We start from the raw sequence: 27,288 nt of genomic DNA on the forward strand, positions 1-27,288 counted from the left end.
ATGGTTTGATTCGAAGTTAAGGTACTGGTCAGTGTGTGTTGGTTTACGATACACTGAAACTGAAAGGAACCATTCTTGCGTTTGACCAAAGTGTCCAGGAAAGCGATACTTCCATCGTGTTCAAGCTCAACAGTGAATTTGATTTGTCGATGTAGGCCGTTGATGTGTTCATGGAACTCTTCTAGATGAGATCTTTTGATTATGGCGAATACGTCGTCAACAAATCTTTTCCAAATCTTTAGACGTCTGTCTGATGTGACTAATGCTGTTGTCTCGTGTGCTTGCATCCAGTACCGGATTTTCTGCGTTTGGTCGAACTTGTTCTAACCAAAACATGGTATCTGTTTAACAAGAACTTCTACACTCAAACAGACGGAGTTGCCATGGGAGGCCCTGCATCATCAGTAGTCGCAGAAATATACATGCAAGCACAGTTGAAAATTCAGTTGAAAATGATTGATGTATTACAAGCAAATCATGTTCTGCAAATTATAAAATGTTTTTTTCACCTCAACATTTGTTGTTGATATGTGGTCTAGCCTCTAAAAAAATTTTTAGATGTCTATTTGCAAGGGAACCTATTCTCAATTTTTTGAAATATTCAGACAATCGTGTGCATCATATGTTCCCAACATATGATGCACACGATTTGTTTTAAAAAAACCCTCCCCCCATTTCTCAATGTTGGAGAGCCAGGGTAGACCGTAACGATATTTCAACATTGATAAAGGCGGGAGGGGGTCAATAAAATGTATGGGGGGGTTAGTTTTTGTAAAAAAGGTAATTACTCTCGTGGCATGTTTTTGTTGCCGATAGAGAGACTCCAATTTAGTTTTGTGAGTACTACTCCAAACTATGTTTCCAATACATGACTAGTCCTATAGAGAATACCAAAAGATTCAGAAATTTTTGAGTTAACGATAGTGATATGTTTATCCCAGTTTACATTCTCTCGAATCCATTTCGGAAGGGACGGGTTGATGACGTCATCAAAAAACCTTCAAACTCTAATATCTCACCAACCGTTTGTCAAAAGTACATGATCAGCGTTTCAAGATCTATACGAGGAAGGCAAGAGGTATATAAATTTCTATAATAAAATTTTTGTGTTTTCACGGGCCTTTGTTGACGTCAGCATAATTTTTAAACCCTTATATCTCCTTTTGCATTCGTCGAAAACATATCATCCTATACATTATTTTGATCAACGTTTTAACCTCTACACATCACAATAAAAAAATAAAATAAATTTCTCTAATTTTTTTTGGGATCTTCACTGCTGTCGTCAGCAAAACATCTGAAACAACCTATTTTTAAACCCTTATATCTCATTAACCATTCATCAAAAGCACGTGACTACATACATTTTCTTGATCAGCGCTTTAGGATCTACACAATAGGTAACGTAAAAACAAGGTTCTAATTTTTTTGCGGATGGGTTGCTGATGTTATCAAAATTCATACGACGCTTATTTTTCAATTATATCCTGCCTCAGTGGATTTTTCCACTGGTTTTATCGACTAGTTATTATTATTATTATTATTAAGCATAAATTTGGGTTCCATATTATACAATGGTTCTTCGCCCTAAAGTCAAAAAAAGAAATAAAAAGAAATAATGGCTTATTAACCGTTTAGCCGGTCTATACGGCAAAATATAGACCGAGGTCATGACGTCATGGACCGAGCGCAGTGAGGTCCATGCGAGTGACAGAGGTCTATATTTTCCCGTATAGACAGGCTAATAAGGTTAATAAGTCATTTACTACCCCACTGATTATTTCATAACCATTAATGAAAAAAAGGTTTTAGAGTCCAGGGGTCTTTAACAAAAAAGGCTTAGGTGGAAACCATGTAACTTTCTTTATATTCCGAACGTACACAGACATTCGATCCACAACTCGTTCAAAAATAAACAATACAATACAACTTTTAAAAATAGAATATTTTCAAAACAGTTTTAAAATTCAATTCTTTGTCGTTTCGCTGGTGGAGTGTTCGTATTAAAATTAAATATACAATTGTTAAAATTTCCTCCGGAAAAAAATAAAGAGAGGGTTGAAGACTGCGTGGAACTGGAAGTATTAAGAGCTGTCGATTGGTTATGTACGTCAAGTTGGTTATTATTTGAGCTCAAGATGTTTGACATTTTGTAACGGTGAGTGGTACTAGCTGATTTGTAATTTCTTAACGAATCAATATTTTTGTGACCACTGTGTTGGGCTACATAAACTTCGGGGACATTTGCATCCAAAAGCTTTCCAATCGATGTTTTTCTAACGGAATGATTTGCCACTTTTCTGCCTGTAAGCCCGTGTTTTTTGGAACTTAAAAATTCTTCAATTTTATTTTTCCCTAGGGGAGTTTTCAAATACCAACTGTCTTCTCTTGTGTAGTCAATTTTTTGCCTCAATGTAAGAAAAAAAGGCGAGTTTTCCATCAGCAATTCCTCCGGTCGATGTTTTTTGAACTCTTTGTAAAGGGAGACTGGGCATCTTTCCGTTACGGTGGCATATGCAGTGGGATAGAAAAATCTTTTTTCTTCCCTTTCATTTCCTTTTCTGGTTTTCGTACCTCTTTCCTTTACCAAAACTAAACATTCCCCTCTTTCTGGATCGTTTTCCAACACAATGTCTCCCCAAAGCAACTTTCTTGCCTCATCTCTTGCACGAAAGCCAAAATGTAATGAGATAACCCACCACATTGTTCTTTGCAGTGTGAGTGCATCCTGTTTTCCAAAAAAGCCAGTCTTGTATAATTTTTCAATTTCATGTTCCTCCAATTCCCTTATAGCATTTGGTTTATTTCCGTACCCAAGTTTTGTCAACTGTTTTCGTTTTGCTGCTAACACTTTTCTGGACTCTTCAAAATCATCATAAACGAGGATGTTAAAAGGAACTTTCATACTGTCTAGATGTCTTTGTAAGCCACGGTGTAGTGATGTAAGGGAGTCAGGTTCATATTCTTTTCCGTTCTTTTGTTTGACATTAATAAATAGTTTGCACAGTGTGTTGTTCAGTTCTTCTGGTGGTATGAGATGAGGTGGTCTATATTCTTGAATGCTTCAACAATACCTGACAAAGGTGTTTGCTGCAAACGTCCTACAATATTTTGTAGCTTTTGACTGTTGTCCTGCTATGAATTCGTCTATTTCATTTAAATCGTCAAATAAACTATCGTCTACCAGACGAAAACAAGGAGTAATTGACATTTTTCTACCACTTTAAATTAACTTTCTTGTTTTGTTTTTGTTTTGATGTCGGTTAATACGGCGTCATATAGACTGGTCACGTGAAAAAAAAAACCAATCAAATTTTCCGAGAACGTTCGAATAAACGTAAACATTCGAAAATACTCAACAGTGGGGTAATAAAAGTACATACAATTTAGATAAATTATCAATAAATGTTAGTTTAAAAACGGATAATATCAGAAGTGAAGAGTACATAAAAACTGACTTTAAAATCGCGTTACGGTAGAATGAAGAGCGTTGGAATACAAAAGCTGATATTGAAACCTGGAATAGAATGGAACATTTAAAAAGAAATCAAACAAGATTGGCAAAATAAAATCCAAAAAGAAAGAGATTAGAATCAAATTGATAATGTACGAGCAAGAGCTTTGTCTCTATAAAATTGCTTTGCTTTTAAATAAAAACTCTATTTCTCTTTTATTTGCCTGACCGCCGAAGGAAGTTCATTAAATATCTTCGCTTGGCTTTGGGAGGTTTTCGGGTTATTAATGTGATCGATCAATGGACCTTGAGCATTAGATCGTATTGTTCTCGTGTGGCTAATGATTTTTATTTTGAAGTAACCTGGCCAAAGCTTGTCGTTGAGCCCACGATGCACCAGTTTAACGACATTATAATCAATGTTTTCTCGAATTTGCAACCAATTGAGGACAATTCTTCAGGTGCTTGGCGTGACGACAAAGAACGTATCCAGCAGCACAGTTTCGAAGCCGCTGTATGGATTCTGAGTGGATATTTGCAGGTAACTCGGTTACGTAGATGTTAAAAAGAACAGGACCCAAAATGCTTCCCTGAGGAACGGCAAAGCATATGGGAATGTGAGATGATGTTTTGTTGTCAATTTGTACAAACTGCTTCCTGCTGGTAAGATAGCTCGATAGGATTTTGATCTTGCTTTTGTCAAAGTTGAAAGCAGCGAGTTCTTTTTAAAAAATACGGTCGTCAATAGTGTCAAATGCTTTTGAGTAATCAATCAATACTGCTGTTGTAACACTTCTGGTTAAGGCTTTTTGAATTTCGTCTCTGAATTTTAAGAGAATTGTGGTGGTTGAGTGTCCTTTCCTAAAACCTGATTGTGTGTTGTTGTAGATGGCTCACATTTTCACATCACCTTTTTGTAGACTTTTGACAGTACTGGCAGAATGGAGATTGGCCTGTAGTCCTTCAGATGCAGCGGGTTGTCAACTTTTGGTATTGGGCAGACTTGCGCTGTTTTCCAGCTGTCAAGAAAGATCTGTTTGTCGATGGAATTGGTAATGATGTGGACGATATTGTCAGCAACTGGTTTCAGGAATTTTACTGTTATTTGGTGGTATCCGGTGGAGCAGTCATTCCGGAGACTGGTAATGATTCTCTTCACTTCACAATTTTAATTATATAAGTGGCTAACAAAATTGAAGGTGTCTAACAGCTGCGGTATATTTGTGACATTTAAACTATAAAGCTACTAAAATTACTTCTTCTTACAATGCGAAAATTATTCAGAAAAACGTTGGCCAAAGCATCTCAATATAAATCCGGCCCATGAAATTTAAATCATTCAAATTGTATGTGGTAACATATTTTATCATGTGTGAAACAAAAAAAGCTGATCTCTAAACTCTTAACAACCACACTTAGCAACATGTCAAACACAAATCTTCATCAAAATTGGTTATATTATTGCACAATCCACCCTGCCAAAGGTTGACACCAAATGTGAAGAATAAACAGTTAACTACCTTTCAAATAATGCATAGTGCCTCTAACAGGAAATTTTATCTTAAATGTCAAAAATGGTTTGCAAGGATAAATTATCATAAACGTTTTTCGACATACTGCATACGGTCCTTTTTCACCAAACTTTACACAAAAATTCAAAAAGAACGGTTGTAAGCCTTAAATTAACAAAAATCTTACATTAGATAAATCTCAAATCTCATACATTAGTTTTTTACAAAAGGTTACATAATATATATATAAAAAATAACAGCTGATATGGTGTTAAACTAATTGGCTAAAATGTTTTTTGTCTTACATATGCTCTTTCCCCACGAAAGTCAAATTTAAAAAGCAAATAGTTTGCACCAAAATTTGCAACACAAAATACAAATTCTAAATAATACTCAATTCTCTTATTTTGGTCTATTGCATACCGATGGTCTATGTAGAATATGATAATAACGACAAAATCAAAAATTGCCAAATTTAATTATTTTTGTATATCTATTGCATATTTTCTTTTAATCCAAAATGTTAAAGAAAAACAGTTTGCAACAAAAATCAGTTATTTTGATAATATTGCATACACTCTTTCCGCACAATAGCATTTGATTCAACAAAAATCAGTTCTTTTGACATTTTCATGTTGTCCTTTTCCATTAAATCTTACAAACAATTTCAATAAACAACGATTTTAAACGCATCAAATTTAAATCAAGAAGGTGCCGACGACGTCCGGGACGATTTTTTATGTCCGTCCTAAGGAGAAGCCCTCTTTAAAGGATGTCTGTTTTAAAGAGGTTCCGCGGTATTATAACAAGGTTCTACGTATTAATACTAACAAAGTATGTATCAATTAAAATACATAAAATTATACATCATAAGAATTTCTATAAAAACCCTTCTCGCAACACGCCCTCACGCAAACATCGATGATGAAGAAGTGACTATCGTTAGCGCAATGTCCGAGCTCGGCCAGATGTTTACATTCACCGGTATGCATATGGTTTGTAAAAAAGACACAGCGATCATTCTCAGGACCAGTGCATGTTCCACAGGTCTTTGGGCATTGTTGCCGATAGTAGCGATCTTGACAATCTATGCTAATGTTGCTAAGGAAAGTACATGTGTTGTTACGATCAGCGCATACTGAAAGGAAAAGAAATAAGAATTTATATTGTCATTATTTTGTGCAGCCTTCACCCTGATTTCAGGAAACATTTTTGGGGAGAAAGTAAAGGCATTTAATATGAAAAGGGCATCAGATAAACATATTAAAATCGTAAATATTTCTTTTTTTGTTTTTGGCGGGCTTTAAATCACCATATGTATTACTTCTCATGGCTTGTAACAACAAAATAATAATAATATTTTTATCTTTCAAATTTTGGTTTTATAAAACTTAATAAAGTTATGCTCGCATTTTTTTCAAAGCAATGAAGTTCCTAAAAAAATTAAAATGAGTCAAACCTTTGTTCTGCGAAGTAACTCCAACCAAAGATACAATATATACTCACCGTTGTTTGGTTTTTCTACAACAGGTTGAGGGCAATTGTAAAGGCTGTTGATATGAAGAATGTCATATTGGGTTAGTTCTTTGCCACCAAGAGGTGCGAAAGGGTCAATGTTCCAACTAAGAGTTGTACCACTTCCATTTGAGAAAGCGTACCTATAGGTAGCAAAGAATACAATACTGTCAAATTTTACATAACATAACATTTTACAAAGATAGATCAGTCCCTAACCTGTACTCAAATGCAGCAAAGAACAAAATGGTGTCACCAGGGGTCGCCCGTTAGATGCCACACTATTGCGTGTGCCGTAGCACAACCTTTTTTGCGCGCGCACGCACACACAGATAGAAAACAGGTATTATTATTATAGAAATTGCGGTCCTAATATATGAATAAAATGTTCCCTCAAAGTAGAATAGATTCTTCTTCATTGCTACTATTTTATTGCAAAGAACTATTTGTCTCAAAGTAGATACTTGCAATATTATAACGCACTATCAAAACGAAATTACAGAAGATGGGTTCTCCTCATTGTTTTTATTTCTTATTTATTTCTAATAGCAAGATAGGATATTACTAGATGGCAATCTAATAACTTATCAATGACGTAATTGGAGATTTAGTATCTATGGCACTATTTCAAAAATTTCCAATGTTCAATATTCCTTAACCCTTTTGCAATATTATGACTTACATGTGTATCTGTGATTCACGGAAACCTTTTACAATGAAACCCTGTAAAGAACCCTTTAAGAAACCATGAAAGTATTTAAAATCTTCATGTCGTATATAGTCCAAGAATCAAATGTTTACTGTCGTACATATTCTGAGCACAGCTACTTCATGCACAACATAGCAATTTGGCAGCCATTTTCAACATAAAACTGGTATTATTTAAGACTAGTCTGTGGTCCATGGAAAGATTCATGTGTTCGCCCGTACTCTTTATACCGCATTATGTGTTGCTCGATACTCGCAGTACCATTTTGCGTGGAAAAATGCAATCCCGTCCTTTATATATCACATTTTTTGTTTCCGCCCGGAACTCGTTTATCGCACACAGACAGACAGACAAAGTACGGCTATTATTAAAGAGATATATGTTGTTGCAACAGGCGATCTATAATTTATAGATACTTACTCTCCATAATGCATGATCGAAAAAATATCATAATACGTGTTCAAACTCTCGTCGTCTATCTCTTTTGCAAAATCTTCATCGTGACCTTCAAGTAGAATAGAATCGGAATTCCACATTTAAGTTTTCTTTAAAATCCCCTTTGCTTTGGTTTTAGAGAAACAAACGTTGCGCGTCATTTTCCAGTGATAAAATTACTTAGTTATTAAAATGAAGGAAAAAGCAAGGAATAAAAGAAATCAGTATGACATTTCTGAAGAGTTTCATTATTTCAGATTAAGTCACATAAACGTTCAATTCCATCTTTCCTCCATCCTAATTTTATTGATTTTGTTATGGTATGGGCTTTTTAAATCGTCTAATTATAATTCTATGAAATGTTTGGCCCGATCTGTGCGGGATTGTCAATGATGTAAACTAAATCAACTCACCTGCTTTGATCCTGTCGGTGTGAACTGTTACATGTTGGTCACGATCTGTACGTGATTGTTCGTGATATATTCCAAGAACATGGAGCAGTTCATGCAGAATAATTGATCTCCTTATGCAACCGAATCTCTCCAAGATTAATTCTTGCTTTCCACCAACCATTCCAACTGATGATCTGCAACTAGTGGCATGTCAATATGGAGTTTTAAATAATGCAGCGATGCATAATCTTCTTAACCTCTGTTAAAAGGGACGCCTGATATGTTTCGAGTCTTTCTTATTAGAGCTTATTACCAGAAACTCCAATTAAAATTGGTAACTCAGGACCAGTAGAGGATTTCGTGAATTCCTGTGAATTTTTAATAGGCTTGCAACTATCTCTTAGTCTCATCCACATAAAAATTTTACTTGTCTCACATGGCTAGTTTATGTGATATCGAAAAAGGCAATATCACATAACTAAAAACTTTTGGAGTTGTTTATACTTTATAATCGTTAGTCTTCTTCTTCTTATTATTATTATTATTACTAATATTCCCAAGGATAGCCCCAGTTCCAAATGGTGCTGTTATCAATGAGTGTATTAATGCATTTAAAACTCCTATTTGAGATACGGAAGCCGCTGATCTCGACAACCGTCTAACATATCAATCCTAGTATCATTCCGAACGTCAAACAGAAAGGAGCTATCCATACATTTATATTCTGGCATAACTCGGCCAGAATTAAACACGAGACTTTCTGCACTAGAATCGAACACTCTACTACCAACCATCGCAGAGTTTCACATAAGTTTTTTTAATTTTATTTCATGTAATATTTACAATATGTTATAATTTTTTAGCTTTGTGTATCGTGAAGCGTATAATCTAGAACTGTAGTAATTTAGTTGAATCTGTGTGCTATATAGATTGTCCAGTCAAACAACTGTATAGAAAATTGGTGTAATTGACGGGGAAAGATTTAGACGTTAAAGCAGTAGAAAATGCAAATTTACGTTAAATAAATATTTCTTTGCAACTATGCTTACCCTTTCCCTGTGCGAATCTCCACATGCGTCGATGGTACAATATCAGCTTCGTATTCTTGGAATTTCACACAAGTTACATTTTCAATGTCCCTCATTACGCTGCGAATGACATCAACTTGACTTGTTCCAGAGATGTTGACTAAATGTTAGACATTGCTATTCAGATTACAAAAAATAAGGAAGAAAAAACAAACCATTTGAGACAAAAAACAAACTTAGCCCATGAATACAGGTATCTGTTGTGACAAAAGTATTGAGTAGTTACGTACGGAAACCGGGTTTAATTATGTAGGGAATGATTCCATTTGACCATAAGTTACGCGTTGACGTCGATCTTCGTTTGCGGCTTTGTGATTGGTGCATAATCACATCGCCGTATGCGACATCAGGCATTTCTGAATGATAAAAAGCACAAAACATAAAATTAACAATAATTCACTGGAAAAACGCGTCTGCCTTACGAAACATTGTAAACTATATGTATAAAGATAAGCCACCTTTATTCCCGGAAATATCGAGTGGATTTAAATTCTAGCAACAAATAGAAAACCAAAATACACAACCTATGCACAACTTCAGTCAAATTGGGTGTAAGGCTTAGGATTATTTAAGAGTGAAAGCCCTTACATAAGAAGGGAGAAGTTTTCACAAACCATTGGGAACGCTGTTTCTATGGAAGTAACACGCACTTTAAAATTTTCAATGTTCGCTTAGATCTTAGAAGTTTTTTTGTTAGATGCAACATCAAAAACTATTTTAATATTTTTACGCTAAAACTCCCAATTTCACGATTTATGGGTCCTTCCAGGTCATGGAGCAGATTGGTCCATTAGACAGGCATCCAGCGCATTCTTGACGTCCCGGTTACAGAGTAATGTCAAGAGTTTTTTATGTTCTAAGAAATGGCCAAAAGCGTCCATTCACACATTATTATGTCCAGGTTTTAGGTGAATAAAAAGTATTAGAATTAATAGTTTTTGTGCAATACGTTAATACTAAATACACTTAATTGCGCTTTGAAATCTTTTACATTACCTTTTTCGTGAGCGTTATTTATAGAAAGAATCATTTCCATAGCTGAGGTCATTGAATCCATGTAATGATCTAAAGATTGAAAGATCAAATTTAATATTTTGTGAAAAAATTGATCGTTTCCCACTTACAAATGGATGGTGATGGTAACCTACCAACAGGCAACAGCTGAAATTCGATCATTATAAAGAAATAAGATCTTTTGGAATAGAAAACTTCTTAAGCATAGCTACGTTTTCTCAACATATCTCTCAAAAAAATTATTAGAAAAACATTAATGTTTTTTAATCGAAATTGTTTAAATTTACCAAACCTATCTCTATAAAAATAGTCATATTTTGTTTAAAATAGCAGCCGAATCTCCAAGTTATGCCAAGGATGCACCAATTCCACAGGCTAACGGCCTGTATCTCTATAATAATAGCCGCATTCTGTTCAAAATGGTTACGCGCAGCTTTTTTTGGAAAATTATTGCAGAAACCGATAATTTGCGGACCCTTTGTTTTTTTGTTTTACGCAGCTTAATTTCGGATTCAGGGCAGAACCCAGAAACCCCCACACAAGTTGCGAATGTCATTTTTGGTTTGGAAGTGTCGTGAGGTTTGTAGATCTCCTTTTGACCCTTTTGTCTTCCAAATTCTTTGTATCTATAAAAATAAGTATTTTTTCAGCTCTCATATGCTAAGATAGATATATCGTTACGTTTTCTAGCCATGTATAAATCTTAAACAAACCAATTTTAAGATTTTAACTAGGAACTTAAGTTTCGAGACAGCATTCTGCTAAAGCTAGCGTGACTCGACGCCGAAATTCCGGGTCTCTGGTTAGTCTATAATAATAGCCGTATCTTGTTCAAAATGGTAGCGAAATCGTCACCTTATGCTAAGAATTCACGAAATACATAACCGGTGGAATTTTGAAGCTACAACTGAGAATTTTCCCACAGGCTAATAACTAGTTGAGCATGTTAACCTAAAAGGAATTGCGGTAGTGCAACCAGTTACCACATTGTCACATGGGTTTACCTTGAAGGAAATATTTCAGCTTCTGATTGGTTCAAGCTTTATTTCTCCATTCCTTAGAAAAGGAGCACTTAGTTTATTAGAAAACCTTTTTATATTAAGTCAAAATAATCTATCAACGATGAATCAATAACATTCAAGAATTTGTTACTTTGACCTAGCATACATTTCATCACAATTGTGTTACATAATATGTAATGAAATCTGATGAAGTTGGACACATCTTTGTTATTGAATCCCATCAACTCGCGCAATTAACAGGAAAAGGATAAGGATGTAGGATTTACGTTTAGGACGTGTTTAAAACTAATTATAGTAGCTAATTACCAAAACAAACAGCCCCTCATGATTTAATTAAAAACCCAGTAAGGTAACCTTGTAAGTGGGGGTAACATATGTGTAACAAAACATTAGCATTGAAGCATACTTTTCTTTGGCTTTCCTTACGAATATTTTCCTAGTTTCACTTATTTTGATTTGTTGGAAAGGAATACTCACCATCCATATTTTCATGAATATCGATCGTGGTTGGTTGATCACTGGACAATGGAAACGCCTTCGCTAAATCTAAATAAGATTAACATAATATCTAAAATTAAAAAGTTTGGTTTTACAGTAAGCTGCATGATGACGCAGTGTCTATCAGTGTTCCTCAGTTTTTTTGCTCCCTCGAACTCTCTGAACCCTTCCCATTTAACCACTTATAAAAAATCTTGAAAGCCATTCTAATAAACTGCAATATTGCATAAAAACTGTTTCGTAGTAAAGAAAACTTAGTATCAATCCTATTCCGATCGGGACTTTTTGTCACTAATTTGTAACCCCCTTAAACGTACAATGTCTAAAACTTGTCAATTGCAAGTGCTACTTATGTTTTCTGAAATTTGAAAAAAAATGTTAAAAATCCAAAATGTCGGCTATTGCATTCACAGCATTCATATATGCATAGTCAAAAAGAGACTTTAATTTAACACAAAACGGAATGTGCTTACAAATGAGCAAAAGTGTCAAATTATAACCGTTTTTTGCCTTATTTCTATGTTGTGTGGCAATAGTAACACGAAGAAAAAATATATTGGTAATTCTAATTTTTTTATGTCACATGACTAATGATGACTATTGATGAGATATTAAAAGTCAAAAAAATTCAGTACACAAGAGAAAAGACATAAAAATGGCAAATGATAATGTACAGGGAGAGCCGAATGAGCACCTGCTCGGTAGGAATAGGGTTAACAAATATGTTATGAAGTTGTAATATTGCTGAAATTCCATGTTGAAATAAGAAGCTAATTCAAGGCATCAGAGTCCTTATATTTGGTTCCGTTTGGCACCAATTAACAAATTTACCTGCAATAAGTAACAAAACACCGATTGTATACGCGTCCATCATTGTTATAGAGAGTATATTTAATTCCTTGAATCTACCAAATAAGTATCCACTGCTCGCTGCATCAGATTTCTCAAATTAAAGGCTGTCCAATTGTCAGCCATCTTATAGCGTTTTTTGCACATTAACCCTTCGCTACCTACGCGAGTTAATTACATTGTAGTTAAAAACATTCTTGTGGAAATTCATTATGTAAAGAGAGCAAGTAAAGGTTAAGTTGAAGGGTGAGAATAATTAAATCAGATATTTTCGTTGTTGTTTGTTAGAAAGCATTTTTAACAGGACTTGTATGATTTTCTTTACTTTTTTTATGAAATGTTACTGCACCTATAAGGAAGACCTAAGGTACCTTATCCGTACTAACTTTACGCTTACATTGCGTTGTTCAGAATTTAAATATTCACTTGGATAAAAATAAAGTATTGCCTATGTTTTTTTTTATTTGTATATTTGCATTAATGCATTGGACTATTTATAACAGATGTACATTTAATTGAAAACAAAACGTATATGGGGCTTTTATTGTAAAAAAAATCATAGGAAACATCATGTGTTTATTATCCTGACGAGAAAAACAAAAATTCTGAATTATATTAAAGTGAAGTGACATATAGCTATTTTAATTGTCATTGGCACGAAAAATGGGGTTAAAATACATTTTTATTGGGGAAAAACGTTTTGCAGAAAAGATGTCCCTAAATGATTGATTTTGTTAAATAGATTTGCGTGGGTGACACATTAGTGAACTTTCGCAAACAAACCGAGAACTGACGGCAACTTTTGTTTCCATGGTTGCTAGCCTTCGGAGTCCGTCCTCGGTTTGTTTTTAAAAAATAATTTCGCCAAATTAAATGCCATATCATCAAAACAAGATAGAGGATTTGCTTTTGCATAAGCTGGAGTTATGTATAATCAATGATGAAGAATATCTGCTTCTTTCAGAAACAAACAAAAAATTGACTTATAAAACAACTGTGAATTTAGTTATTCATTTACTTTGTTGGTTTCGGGCCTACACAAAAATGCCCTATCCTTCTCTTTGTTACTTGTAACTTTTGTTTGACTGGCCTATTTTACTTTTACAAGAAAAAATTAAAATTGCGCCCTTTTAGCAGGTGGCCATCTACGCTCATATTTCTAAGGTCTCTTATGCAAAAATTAAACATGGAATATTTTTTTAGAATATAAAGTGCATTTTACTATATGTGATCAATATATTAGATTTACATTTTATTGTGTTGTGCTTACGCCTTTTATTACGCTCTCACATAATATTTTGCGCCATGTGGGCGTAATTTACGCCCCTACGTTGCGACAAATTACTTTTTATCGTTTTGACACTCCATTTTTGGCTTAATTAATATTTTTAGCACAAAAGGCACCCTATTACGTAAGTGTTGGCCAATAAATAACATTAGAACACAAATGTATTATATAGAAACAGTTTGAAATTTCCATAGTCAATATACGATAAAAAGATAATAATAATTATAGTCATTTTAGCGCCTCAATAAAATAATTGCTAGACATGTAATGAAAACTAAAGACTAAAAACCCAATATTCTAGGCTGGAAAATATTTATACGCTAGGCGCAGGGATTGCGGTCGTTTTTTTGCAGTCCGTATGTTAAGCGTAGATCATTACATATTTTTAGAAAATATTTTCAATATCTTCCAAGACCCTTATGGACTTTAGTTTTAACTTGTATTTCGTAACATGTGATTAACAACAAACTTCTTGCTACAATTTGACAGTTGTGGCTATGTGCTTGAAAACGTACTCTGTGATATCAACTGCTATTCAATCAATTCAACTCCCGTGGGACTATTCTTTGGGTTTAGCCTACACCGCAAAATCACAATTTTATGGCTGTTAAAGATGATTCATAAGTGAGCCATTCTTTACAAGAAATCGCAATCTAAATGTTTATTTCAATTGAATTAGTTTGGGATTAATTTAAGTTGCTTGAAACATGCAACGCCAATTGACCTCTTGGGAATCGAAATAGCATAAAACGGGAAAATTATCTAAGTAATTTTACCATTCACTTCTCAGCGTTTATGAATAAAGGCGGCCATATCTAGAACTGAAGATGTTGATCGCAGGAGTTTTAATATCATTTTTTTACCTCAATGTTGCCTCAAGTTTTAATCCGGGAAAAAGAGATGAGGAAATGAGAAGAGCTTTGTATCTACGAAGCGATGATTCGCTTCGTAGATACAAAGCTCTTCTCATTTCCCGTCCGCAGATAGAAAAGGATCAGGAATGGAACAAACATAATTTGGTTATGAATGATTTTTACGCAGCCAGGGATGAAGTTGCCAGAAGAAATCTAAGGATCCAACAATGGAAAGACATGGAACGAATGAGGAGAATGAGACAACCGCAGTTTTTCGACATGACTAGAGATGGAGCTAGAATCAAGCAGCAAGAAAGTGGTTATTTTAAGCGAGAAATAGATTACGTGCATTGGTAAGTCCTTAATTAATGCTAAAAATAATTGATACTTTTTATATTTAGAAATGCATTATTAATTTAAAATTTTAATTTTATCCAGTTAATTTTCAGTCAGTGTGCATCTGGCAGTTGTGGCGGCTGTTAAGATTGCATAAAATGATTGTTAGTTAATAAATTTTTAACTCGCGCGATTTAAAAAGTATTAAACGGCGCTTGATGTTTTCTTGGACTCCATATCACTTTGTTTAAGAAAGAAAGTGTTCTGTACTTTCTTTGCAGATAATGTGGTACCGAAAACCAATTACTATATTCTCCATTTGGATATAAGTGTTTATGAATAATAAGCGGTTTTCTTTTTAGCATGGACACTTGCAAAAATGAATATGATCCACAATTGTAAGTCATAATGTTCATTATTTCGTTATTTATATTTGTAACATTTAATATCGATTATTTTTAGATGCTGTAAAATGAAATGCGTAAGTATTTATCAGAAAAATTAACTTATACAGCTACATGAAATATTTTTTTTGTAGAAAAACAATTCTGAATAGGAATGGATAATTAAAAACACTGTTTGTTTACATCACATTTTTAAGTTCACATATTTATCCTTCAATTACATTTTCAGACATTCCTGTTCTTTGTGCAGCAAAAAGGAAAAATAAGACTGTTTATTACATCAATTCTGATATGCAATAAATTACGTTCTTTAAAATGTCAGCAAGATGGGCCATTCAGGCAAATTTTTTGTCGGAATTTCCGACTTTTTTAATTAATAAGATGCCGAGAAATTATTGTCGCATTTTACGCAGAAAATTGTGAGTTTTAATCAAAAATTTTACATTACAGATTCAGGACTTTAAGCATGGCTAAGCTAACATGTATATGTTTGATTAGTCTTAAGAAAATGCGGCTGTCACGTAATTCAATTTTTGATTTCCCACGACTATGCCTTATTTTTGAAACATCATTCAGTTATACATTGTGATTTTTTTTTTTAGAAAATGGATTTTTGTTTATTGCAACTTCCGGGAGTTGCAGCTTGAGTGCTACTGTTATTTATCTTTAAATATTAACTACGTGTATTACTGTGTATATAGTTTTTGCTATTGTTTTTGCTATTAAAAATGAATGCTGGGATACAGGCCTTTTTACTTTATTAAAACACCCGCAAAGTTATTCCGAATTCAAAATCGGAAGACGATCTAACACCTGAATCTTTACAACCAGATTGTCAATTGACGTAGAAACTTAACGCACTGCAAAACGTGGCGTAGAGCATTCTTATAGAACACGACCAATTAATTCTTTACTGACTGATAGTCTTTGGTAGAGCGTTTGCTTCCAGTGAGGCAGGTCTTCGGTTTAAACCCCGGCCGAGTCATACCAGAGGCTATAAAGTTCCTTTCTGCTTAGCGCTTAGCATGAAGAAATGATTGATATCTTAGGCCGTTGTTTAGTTATGCGATTGCTGTGCTTGCACAACTTTTGTAGATCGAATGGGAGCTAGGGCTCCCTTCAATTAAAAGAATTTTTCTAAACGTGAAGGCACTGAAATTTTGCGTTTTTATTACAAAGATCTTATAGGAAGTTAATTGTCTCAAAAAATCAATTATCAACATAACCCAAATGAAAGTGTAATTTGGAAGAAGTGGTTTTTAGTTTAACACACCTGCCATAACAGCACAAAATGTAGAATGCTCTCCAACACGGTGGCCATCAATTTTATCATGAACAGCAGATAATGCCGACCTTTGACAACAATATATTACGTTAAAATTCCTTTTTAAATTAGCTTAATAGTTTATTACAAAACTTATGGAATAGGGAAAAATTTAAGATATTGTGACGCTCACCAACCAGTTTACTTGACCTTTAACGACGAGTAATTTGATTATTAGCCTTTCATATGGAAGCATTGGGTATCCGTGGTAAAAAATGGATTTTGCCTGAATAAGCGTGAATTTCTTGACAGTATTTCTTTACGTTACGGATGGAGCATTAAAGGATTGCCACTAGTTTGTGCTTGTGGCAAACAAAATTCTATTGAACATGCATTGTCATGTCATGTTGGTGGTTTCGTGAATATTCGACACAACAAACTGCGCGATCTGATGGTTACCTTATTGCAGGAGGTATGCAGGGACATACGCTGTGAACCTCCCCTGATTCCCCTGACCACTGAAGCAACTGATTTTCCCCGTTCTGCAGTTACAGACGCAGAAGCAAGAGCTGACATAAGTGTAAGAGGTTTTTGGCAGAGAGGACAACGAGCATTTTTAGATGTAAGGATTTTTAATCCCATTGCTCCAAGTTATCGACGCCAAACAATGTCATCATTATTTACTTTTCAAGAAAAAGAGAAAAAAAGATCTTATAACAGACGCATCATAGACGTCAAACATGGGACGTTTACACCTCTAATATTTTGCATCAATGAAGGTATGAGTCGAGAAACAAGTGTTTTCGTATCCAGAGTAGCCGACATGATCGCGGAAAAAAGAGATGAAACAAAGGGAGAAGTTGTAGCGTGGCTGAGACGCAAAATTTCGTTTAGTTTGGTGCGTTCGGCAATTCTATGTCTGCGTGGTTCCAGAAACTATTCCGTCCGTAGCATGTGCGACGACGACGTGCGGATTACAAATGAGTTAGCAATAATCCGAGAAAGTTGAACTGTTAAATCGATATTTTAGTTTATGTTGTGTCGTTCAGTAATGTCAACTATCAATGTTTTTTGTTATCTTTCCACGTATAATGTCTACGTCCTTTAGTGTTGTATTGTAAAAAAATTATTTAGTTAAATAAAGCTATTAATCTAAAACAAAGGGTACTTCTAACTTGAAAGAAGATGAATTATTCTTAAAACAATAGATTTATAAAGTGGTCAATTAGAGACAGACGTGAACATTATTTTTAAAAGTACATCCTTGCTGTCAATAAAAAATTGAGAGTTACAGAATTAATGTAAAGAACTACTCTATCTATTAAAGTAAAACGCGCCTTGTTAAAATTTCGGTTAAATAAGCAATAAATCTTGTTGAACCTACATTGGCGAAACCAATGAAATCCAAAATGCCAGAATGTCTAGCTTATTTAGGTGTTATTTGGCAATTTTATGGGCCTATTAAATGCAGTAGTTCCGCTGTAATGTTAAATGCTTTAACTGCATTTCTTTAACTGTTTTGTTAAGTTGAATCGACGAAGTGTATGGTAGGTTCAATTTTCTATGTGGTAGATTAGTAAAGGTAGTAATTAGTAAAACACGAATTTGTCGTTTCATGGCGAATTAAGGAAAATCAATAAGGCAGTTATTGCATTCCATACACAAAATATGTATTCTTAGTAATCCAAAGCGCATGCACATCAACAAAGAACCAGGTTTGCATTGCAGCACAGAATGCAAAAAGAAACTTCGTTCCCGGTCGATTACACAACTTCGTAACCAGTATACTTTTCTTATATCTTTAAACTCTGATTTCAACGGGTCCTGATTCTCCGGTAATTAGTTTAATCCAATGGGAAAATGTAATTTCAATTCACAAATTGCTTATTAGGCATTGTGTCTTTGTTGAACGTTGTTTTCGCACATCAAAATTGAAATGATTGTGATTAAATGTTGATTTGGGCAATCTAAATGTTTATTTCAATTGAATTAGTTTGGGATTAATTTAAGTTGCTTCAAACATGTAACGCCCATTGACCTCTTGGGAATCGAAATAGCATAAAGCGGGAAAATTATCTAAGTAATTTTACCATTCACTTCTCAGCGTTTATGAATAAAGGCCGCCATATCTAGAACTGAAGATGTTGATCGCAGGAGTTTTAATATCATTTTTTTACCTCAATGTTGCCTCAAGTTTTAATCCGGGAAAAAGAGATGAGGAAATGAGAAGAGCTTTGTATCTACGAAGCGAATCATCCCGTCCGCAGATAGAAAAGGATCAGGAATGGAACAAACATAATCTGGTTATGAATGATTTTTACGCAGCCAGGGATGAAGTTGCCAGAAGAAATCTAAGGATCCAACAATGGAAAGACATGGAACGAATGAGGAGAATAAGACAACCGCAGTTTTTCGACATGACTAGAGATGGAGCTAGAATCAAGCAGCAAGAAAGTGGTTATTTTAAGCGAGAAATAGATTACGTGCATTGGTAAGTCCTTAAGTAATGCTAAAAATAATTGATACTTTTTATATTTAGAAATGCATTATTAATTTAAAATTTTAATTTTATCCAGTTAATTTTCAGTCAGTGTGCATCTGACAGTTGTGGCGGCTGTTAAGATTGCATAAAATGATTGTTAGTTAATAAATTTTTAACTCACGCGATTTAAAAAGTATTAAACGGCGCTTGATTTTTCCTTGGATTCCATATCACTTTGTTTAAGAAAGAAAGTGTTCTGTACTTTCTTTGCAGATAATGTAGTACCGAAAACCAATTACTATATTCTCTATTTGGATATAAGTGTTCATGAAAAATAAGCGGTTTTCTTTTTAGCATGGACACTTGCAAAAATGAATATGATCCACAATTGTAAGTCATAATGTTCATTACAGTTTTTTATATATATCTTATTTCGTTATTTATATTTGTAACATTTAATATTGATTATTTTTAGATGCTGTAAAATGAGATGCGTAAGTATTTATCACAAAAATTAACTTATACAGCTACATGAAATATTTTTTTCGTAGAAAAACAAAATTCTGAATAGGAATGGATAATTAAAAACACTGTTTGTTTACATCACATTTTTAACTTCATATATTTATCCTTCAATTACATTTTCAGACATTCCTGTTCTTTGTGCAGCAAAAAGGAAAAATAAGACTGTTTATTACATCAATTCTGATATGCAATAAATTACGTTCTCTAAAATGTCAGCAAGATGGGCCATTCGGGCAAATTTTTTGTCGGAATTTCCGACTTTTTTAATTAATAAGATGCCGAGAAATTATTGTCGCATTTTACGCAGAAAATTGTGTGAGTTTTAATCAAAAATTTTACATTACAGATTCAGGACTTTAAGCATGGCTAAGCTAACATGTATATAAAATTATGTTTGATTAGTCTTAAGAAAATGCGGCCGTCACGTAATTCAATTTTTGATTTCCCACGACTATGCCTTATTTTTGAGACATCATTCAGTTATACATTGTGATTTTTTTTTTTTTAGAAAATGGATTTTTGTTTATTGCAACTTCCGGGAGTTGCAGCTTGAGTGCTACTGTTATTTATCTTTAAATATTAAGTACGTGTATTACTGTGTATATAGGTTTTGCTATTGTTTTTGCTATTAAAAATGAATGCTTGGATACAGGCCTTTTTACTTTATTAAAACACCCGCAAAGTTATTCCGAATTCAAAATCGGAAGACGATCTAACACCTGAATCTTTACAACCAGATTGTCAATTGACGTAGAAGCTTAACGCACTGCAAAACGTGGCGTAGAGCATTCTTATAGAACACGACCAATTAATTCTTTACTGACTGATAGTCTTTGGTAGAGCGTTTGCTTCCAGTGAGGCAGGTCTTCGGTTTACACCCCGGCCGAGTCATGCCAGAGGCTATAAAGTTCCTTTCTGCTTAGCACTTAGCATGAAGAAATGATTGATATCTTAGGCCGTTATTTAGTTATGCGATTGCTGTGCTTGCACAACTTTTGTAGATCGAATGGGAGCTAGGGCTCCCTTCAATTAAAAGAATTTTTCTAAACGTGAAGGCACTGAAATTTTGCGTTTTTATTACAAAGATCTTATAGGAAGTTAATTGTCTCAAAAAATCAATTACAATCAACATAACCCGAATGAAAGTGTAATTTGGAAGAAGTGGTTTTTAGTTTAACACACCTGCCATAACAGCACTAAATGTAGAATGCTCTCCAACACGGTGGCCATCAATTTTATCATGAACAGCAGATAATGCCGACCTTTGACAACAATATATTACGTTAATATTCCTTTTTAAATTAGCTTAATAGTTTATTACAAAACTTATGGAATAGGGAAAAATTTAAGATATTGTGACGCTCACCAATCAGTTTACTTGATCTTTAACGACGAGTAATTTGAATTATTAGCCTTTCATATGGAAGCATTGGGTATCCGTGGTAAAAAATGGATTTTGCCTGTATAAGCGTGAATTTCTTGACAGTATTTCTTTACGTTACGGATGGAGCATTAAAGGATTGCCACTTGTTTGTGCTTGTGGCAAACAAAATTCTATTGAGCATGCATTGTCATGTCATGTTGGTGGTTTCGTGAATATTCGACACAACGAACTGCGCGATCTGATGGTTACCTTATTGCAGGAGGTATGCAGGGACATACACTGTGAACCTCCCCTGATTCCCCTGACCACTGAAGCAACTGATTTTCCCCGTTCTGCAGTTACAGACGCAGAAGCAAGAGCTGACATAAGTGTAAGAGGTTTTTGGCAGAGAGGACAACGAGCATTTTTAGATGTAAGGATTTTTAATCCCATTGCTCCAAGTTATCGACGCCAAACAATGTCATCATTATTTACTTTTCAAGAAAAAGAGAAAAAAAGATCTTATAACAGACGCATCATAGACGTCGAACATGGGACGTTTACACCTCTAATATTTAGCATCAATGGGGGTATGAGTCGAGAAACAAGTGTTTTCGTATCCAGACTAGCCGACATGATCGCGGAAAAAAGAGATGAAACAAAGGGAGAAGTTGTAGCGTGGCTGAGACGCAAAATTTCGTTTAGTTTGGTGCGTTCGGCAATTCTATGTCTGCGTGGTTCCAGAAACTATTCCGTCCGTAGCATGTGCGACGACGACGTTCGGATTACAAATGAGTTAGCAATAATCCGAGAAAGTTGAACTGTTAAATCGATATTTTAGTTTATGTTGTGTCGTTCAGTAATGTCAACTATCAATGTTTTTTGTTATCTTTCCACGTATAACGTCTACGTCCTTTAGTGTTGTATTGTAAAAAAATTATTTAGTTAAATAAAGCTATTAATCTAAAACAAAGGGTACTTCTAACTTGAAAGAAGATGAATTATTCTTAAAACAATAGATTTATAAAGTGGTCAATTAGAGACAGACGTGAACATTATTTTTAAAAGTACATCCTTGCTGTCAATAAAAAATTGAGAGTTACAGAATTAATGTAAAGAACTACTCTATCTATTAAAGTAAAACGCGCCTTGTTAAAATTTCGGTTAAATAAGCAATAAATCTTGTTGAACCTACATTGGCGAAACCAATGAAATCCAAAATGCCAGAATGTCTAGCTTATTTAGGTGTTATTTGGCAATTTTATGGGCCTATTAAATGCAGTAGTTCCGCTGTAATGTTAAATGCTTTAACTGCATTTCTTTAACTGTTTTGTTAAGTTGAATCGACAAAGTGTATGGTAGGTTCAATTTTCTATGTGGTAGATTAGTAAAGGTAGTAATTAATAAAACACGAATTTGTCGTTTCATGGCGAATTAAGGAAAATTAATAAGGCAGTTATTGCATTCCATACACAAAATATGTATTCCTAGTAATCCAAAGTGCATGCACATCAACAAAGAACCATGTTTGCATTGCAGCACAGAATGCAAAAAGAAACTTCGTTCCCGGTTGATTACACAACTTCGTAACCAGTATACTTTTCTTATATCTTTAAACTATGATTTCAACGGGTCCTGATTCTCCGGTAATTAGTTTAATCCAATGGGAAAATGTAATTTCAATTCACAAATTGCTTATTAGGCATTGTGTCTTTGTTGAACGTTGTTTTCGCACATCAAAATTGAAATGATTGTGTTTAAATGCTGATTTGGGCAATCTAAATGTTTATTTCAATTGAATTAGTTTGGGATTAATTTAAGTTGCTTGAAACATGTAACGTCAATTGACCTCTTGGGAATCGAAATAGCATAAAGCGGGAAAATTATCTAAGTAATTTTACCATTCACTTCTCAGCGTTTATGAATAAAGGCCGCCATATCTTGAACTGAAAATGTTGATCGCAGGAGTTTTAATATCATTTTTTTACCTCAATGTTGCCTCAAGTTTTAATCCGGGAAAAAGAGATGAGGAAATAAGAAGAGCTTTGTATCTACGAAGCGAATCATCCCGTCCGCAGATAGAAAAGGATCAGGAATGGAACAAACATAATTTGGTTATGAATGATTTTTACGCAGCCAGGGATGAAGTTGCCAGAAGAAATCTAAGGATCCAACAATGGAAAGACATGGAACGAATGAGGAGAATGAGACAACCGCAGTTTTTCGACATGAGTAGAGATGGAGCTAGAATCAAGCAGCAAGAAAGTGGTTATTTTAAGCGAGAAATAGATTACGTGCATTGGTAAGTCCTTAAGTAATGCTAAAAATAATTGATACTTTTTATATTTAGAAATGCAGTATTAATTTAAAATTTTAATTTTATCCAGTTAATTTTTAGTCAGTGTGCATCTGGCAGTTGTGGCGGCTGTTAAGATTGCATAAAATGATTGTTAGTTAATAAATTAAATTTTAACTCACGCGATTTAAAAAGTATTTAAACGGTGCATCACTTTGTTTAAGAAAGACAAAGTGTTCTGTACTTTCTTTGCAGATAATGTGGTACCGAAAACCAATTACTATATTCTCTATTTTGATATAAGTGTTTATGAATAATAAGCGGTTTTCTTTTTAGCATGGATACTTGCAAAAATGAATATGATCCACAATTGTAAGTCATAATGTTCATTACAGTTTTTTATATATATCTTATTTCGTTATTTATATTTGTAACATTTAATATCGATTATTTTTAGATGCTGTAAAATGAGATGCGTAAGTATTTATCAGAAAAATTAACTTATACAGCTACATGAAAAATTCTTTTTGTAAAAAAACAAAATTCTGAATAGGAATGGATAATTAAAAACACTGTTTGTTTACATCACATTTTTAACTTCACATATTTATCCTTCAATTACATTTTCAGACATTCCTGTTCTTTGTGCAGCAAAAAGGAAAAATAAGACTTGTTTATTACATCAATTCTGATATGCAATAAATTACGTTCTCTAAAATGTCAGCAAGATGGGCCATTCAGGCAATTTTTTGTCGGAATTTCCGACTTTTTTAATTAATAAGATGCCGAGAAATTATTGTCGCATTTTACGCAGAAAATTGTGTGAGTTTTAATCAAAAATTTTTCATTACAGATTCAGGACTTTAAGCATGGCTAAGCTAACATGTATATAAAATTATGTTTGATTAGTCTTAAGAAAATGCGGCTGTCACGTAATTCAATTTTTGATTTCCCACGACTATGCCTTATTTTTGAGACATCATTCAGTTATACATTATGATTTTTTTTTTTTTAGAAAATGGATTTTTGTTTATTGCAACTTCCGGGAGTTGCAGCTTGAGTGCTACTGTTATTTATCTTTAAATATTAACTACGTGTATTACTGTGTATTTAGTTTTTGCTATTGTTTTTGCTATTAAAAATGAATGCTGGGATACAGGCCTTTTTACTTTATTATTAACACCTGAATCTTTACAACCAGATTGTCAATTGACGTAGAAACTTAACGCACTGCAAAACGTGGCGTAGAGCATTCTTATAGAACACGACCAATTAATTCTTTACTGACTGATAGTCTTTGGTAGAGCGTTTGCTTCCAGTGCGGCAGGTCTTCGGTTTAAACTCCGGCCGAGTCTTGCCAGAGACTATAAAGTTCCTTTCTGCTTAGCGCTTAGCATGAATAAATGATTGATATCTTAGGCTGTTGTTTAGTTATGCGATTGCTGTGCTTGCACAACTTTTGTAGATCGAATGGGAGCTAGGGCTCCCTTTAATTAAAAGAATTTTTCTAAACGTGAAGGCACTGAAATTTTGCGTTTTATTACAAAGATCCTATAGGAAGTTAATTGTCTCAAAAAATCAATACGGTGGCCATCAATTTTATCATGAACAGCAGATATTGCCGACCTTTGACAACAATATATTACGTTAATATTCCTTTTTAAATTAGCTTAATAGTTTATTACCAAACTTATGGAATAGGGAAAAATTTAAGATATTGTGACGCTCACCAACCAGTTTACTTGACCTTTAACGACGAGTAATTTGAATTATTAGCCTTTCATATGGAAGCATTGGGTATCCGTGGTAAAATTCCTTTCTTGTGTAGATTTTTTTAGAGATTGTTCAAACAGCTAATTGTAACGTTTCTGTCATGGTTTCTCTCCTTTTTAGAAGACTTCCCTAATGTTTCTTTACTAGCAGATGCAAGACTTTAAGAATACTACTTTTGTGACTGCAATGCCAGAGTGACCAGGACCTTTTCTACATCCAGACACTTTGGAATCCAGTGTTAAAGAAACGCATCTGTACCCAGGCTGTGAGGGCCTGGTTTTCATGAATAATAAAAACCAATCAATGTCTGGAAGACCAACAATTATTTTGTTGAGCATAGCGTCGATTCCGCTAAACCCTGCGCGTCAATACACACAAAAGAATTCAGACACAAACACGTGGATAGTTCTGCGAAACTAACTTAAGATGTGTGATATTTCTGCTTATTCCGCATTTTTGCTTTCTAGGTCACGTGACGAAGCAAAGTGAAGCATAAAGTGGCAGGGGCACTTGTTGTCACATTAAACAAATGCAAGAAAGAGCAGTTGGTTTTCTTTTTTTCGTTTTTTTTTTTGTATAAAAGAAAATTTAATTTCAGCTGGATGTGCTTATGAGGTTGTCATTTTATTGCTTATTGAATCTATTTCTCAGCCTCAAATGTACTAATTTTTGTTTTTCCGAAATACGTTGGAAACTTGAACTCGTTTTTTAAAAAAGAAAAACAAGGAAAACTGTACGGAAATATTTTTTTTTACTATTTTTAGAATCTAAAGCCAATTATGTTCTTTATATGCTAAGATTTTTTCTCATTATTTTTATCAAGCAGGTTCTCGTTGTATACGTTTAGTCGGATAGTAATATGGACAGTTGTTCTTGACACAAATGACATTAATAGCACACTTGTACTTTTCTGTGACGAAAAACACAGGAACGAGGTTTAACTTAAAAAAAGCTTAAGATTCATCAGAGTAAATAAAGTATATTGATTAAAAATGTTAAATAAATCTAGAACATGGCTGAGGTGGTATTATAATTTTAAATTTTTTTTGCTCAGTAGACTGAAAACACGAGTCTTCTTAGTGACCTATCCGGAGAAAACGTCCGTATCAGTAGTTTAACTAACGCTTGTGTTAGAGGGTGTGTCCAAATAAAAGACTACTTTCTTGTCATCTATACTTTCTTAGCACACATTTCTTTGTTACAACCAACCAGCCTGCACTGCCTACTGTGCCTCTACTTATAGGTTTCCTTACTTGGGCCTAGCCTCCGTGATGTGAGCTCAATTAGGCACATTATACTAAAATGCACTTGATAGGAACTGGGGAAAGCTGGGTACCAAACTCAACTGGTGTAGACTTAACCCAAAACAAAATGGTATCCAGCTACAAGAAAGAGGAACAAGGTTTTACAACTAATATATCTCACACTTCCAGCAACACCTCTGGTCAGTGTAATTGTTATGATTACAACCCATTGTATCCTTTATATTGGAATGATCCTGCATGATAGAAAAGCTCCCTTTTTGCAGAAGGCTTCGTGAAAAATACAGTAATCATTATGTTGTTGAAATAATCAAATCAACAGACGGGACAGTTTACTTATCCTTGTTAAAACATCCAAGAATATTAAAAAAGAAAAGATAATTGCAGTAGTTGTAGGAAGTGCACATTCGTGGAAATTTTTGATCAGATGTAAAAAAGGATTACTATTTATAGTCACTTTACGGCCAAGGTGTGCCAAAAAGTATGCAGATTAAGAAAAAGGATCAATCTAAGCTGGATACGGTTATATTAGAGTGATTTTTGTTAAATTTAATGCGCAGTGCAGATGGGAAACAACTAAATGTGTACAATGTATGCGTGTGTATACCTATGCATTTTAATATAGGAATAGGAAGAACACAGAAGATCTACACACAAAAAAACCTCAACTTCTGAAAGTCAATTTCACACTGGCCAACTAAAATTCATTACTTAGGGTTAAGCTTCCTACAAATTTACAAATCGACCTTACTGAGAAACACGTTCTAAAGAAGTTAGTTACACATATAATGAAATAAGAACTAGTTGAAATTTTATGTCCGTGCTAACGTGTTAATAATGAAGGGTATATTAATAACAATATTCACAAGGAACCCACGATAAACATAAAAACAAAGTAAACATCGTATTACTTGATATTGCTGTATTTGCTTTTATTGCTGTCATTGTCGTCAA

General features: G+C 34.1%; 3 protein-coding genes across 7 annotated transcripts; all 3 read left to right on the forward strand.

Annotated features, from left to right (window-relative positions):
* Window positions 1-14,544: 14,544 nt before the first annotated feature.
* Window positions 14,545-16,110, forward strand: LOC130641179 (uncharacterized). 2 transcript variants are annotated; one of them, XM_057447880.1, is made up of 4 exons: window positions 14,545-14,982; window positions 15,328-15,363; window positions 15,428-15,446; window positions 15,972-16,110. In XM_057447880.1, exons 1-4 carry the CDS (start codon window positions 14,603-14,605, stop codon window positions 16,014-16,016), a joined length of 480 nt encoding a protein of 159 aa, XP_057303863.1. In that variant the 5' UTR covers window positions 14,545-14,602; the 3' UTR covers window positions 16,017-16,110. The 2 variants fall into 2 exon arrangements, with proteins under 2 accessions (XP_057303863.1, XP_057303854.1); XM_057447871.1 differs by lacking the exon at window positions 15,428-15,446 and having other exon boundaries at window positions 14,547-14,982.
* A 2,600-nt stretch (window positions 16,111-18,710) lies between these two features.
* LOC130641193 (uncharacterized) lies at window positions 18,711-21,948 on the forward strand. 3 transcript variants are annotated; one of them, XM_057447907.1, is made up of 4 exons: window positions 18,711-19,124; window positions 19,470-19,505; window positions 19,591-19,609; window positions 20,149-20,287. In XM_057447907.1, the coding sequence occupies exons 1-4, from the start codon at window positions 18,775-18,777 to the stop codon at window positions 20,191-20,193; spliced, it is 450 nt and encodes a 149-aa protein (XP_057303890.1). In that variant the 5' UTR covers window positions 18,711-18,774; the 3' UTR covers window positions 20,194-20,287. The 3 variants fall into 3 exon arrangements, with proteins under 3 accessions (XP_057303890.1, XP_057303881.1, XP_057303873.1); XM_057447898.1 differs by lacking the exon at window positions 19,591-19,609; XM_057447890.1 differs by lacking the exon at window positions 19,591-19,609 and having other exon boundaries at window positions 19,070-19,124; window positions 20,149-21,948.
* A 938-nt stretch (window positions 21,949-22,886) lies between these two features.
* On the forward strand, window positions 22,887-24,453 carry LOC130641212 (uncharacterized). Of its 2 annotated transcripts, XM_057447929.1 has the most exons (4): window positions 22,888-23,305; window positions 23,636-23,671; window positions 23,757-23,775; window positions 24,315-24,453. In XM_057447929.1, the coding sequence occupies exons 1-4, from the start codon at window positions 22,956-22,958 to the stop codon at window positions 24,357-24,359; spliced, it is 450 nt and encodes a 149-aa protein (XP_057303912.1). In that variant the 5' UTR covers window positions 22,888-22,955; the 3' UTR covers window positions 24,360-24,453. The 2 variants fall into 2 exon arrangements, with proteins under 2 accessions (XP_057303903.1, XP_057303912.1); XM_057447920.1 differs by lacking the exon at window positions 23,757-23,775 and having other exon boundaries at window positions 22,887-23,305.
* The last annotated feature ends 2,835 nt before the right edge of the window (window positions 24,454-27,288 follow it).

The sequence above is a fragment of the Hydractinia symbiolongicarpus genome, chromosome 1, assembly GCF_029227915.1.
Source record: "Hydractinia symbiolongicarpus strain clone_291-10 chromosome 1, HSymV2.1, whole genome shotgun sequence".
NCBI classification, from domain to species: Eukaryota; Metazoa; Cnidaria; class Hydrozoa; order Anthoathecata; family Hydractiniidae; genus Hydractinia; species Hydractinia symbiolongicarpus.

Excerpts from the sequence above, each read along its gene's own strand:
- LOC130641193 (XM_057447890.1), top strand. The coding sequence starts at position 21,266 with ATGGTTACCTTATTGCAGGAGGTATGCAGGGACATACACTGTGAACCT.
- LOC130641212 (XM_057447920.1), top strand. The coding sequence starts at position 22,956 with ATGTTGATCGCAGGAGTTTTAATATCATTTTTTTACCTCAATGTTGCC. Across the intron at positions 23,306-23,635 it reads GAAATAGATTACGTGCATTG|CATGGATACTTGCAAAAATG; the intron begins GTAAGTCCTTAA and ends TTTTCTTTTTAG. Across the intron at positions 23,672-24,314 it reads AATGAATATGATCCACAATT|AAAATGGATTTTTGTTTATT; the intron begins GTAAGTCATAAT and ends TTTTTTTTTTAG.
- LOC130641179 (XM_057447871.1), top strand. The coding sequence starts at position 14,603 with ATGTTGATCGCAGGAGTTTTAATATCATTTTTTTACCTCAATGTTGCC. Across the intron at positions 14,983-15,327 it reads GAAATAGATTACGTGCATTG|CATGGACACTTGCAAAAATG; the intron begins GTAAGTCCTTAA and ends TTTTCTTTTTAG. Across the intron at positions 15,364-15,971 it reads AATGAATATGATCCACAATT|AAAATGGATTTTTGTTTATT; the intron begins GTAAGTCATAAT and ends TTTTTTTTTTAG.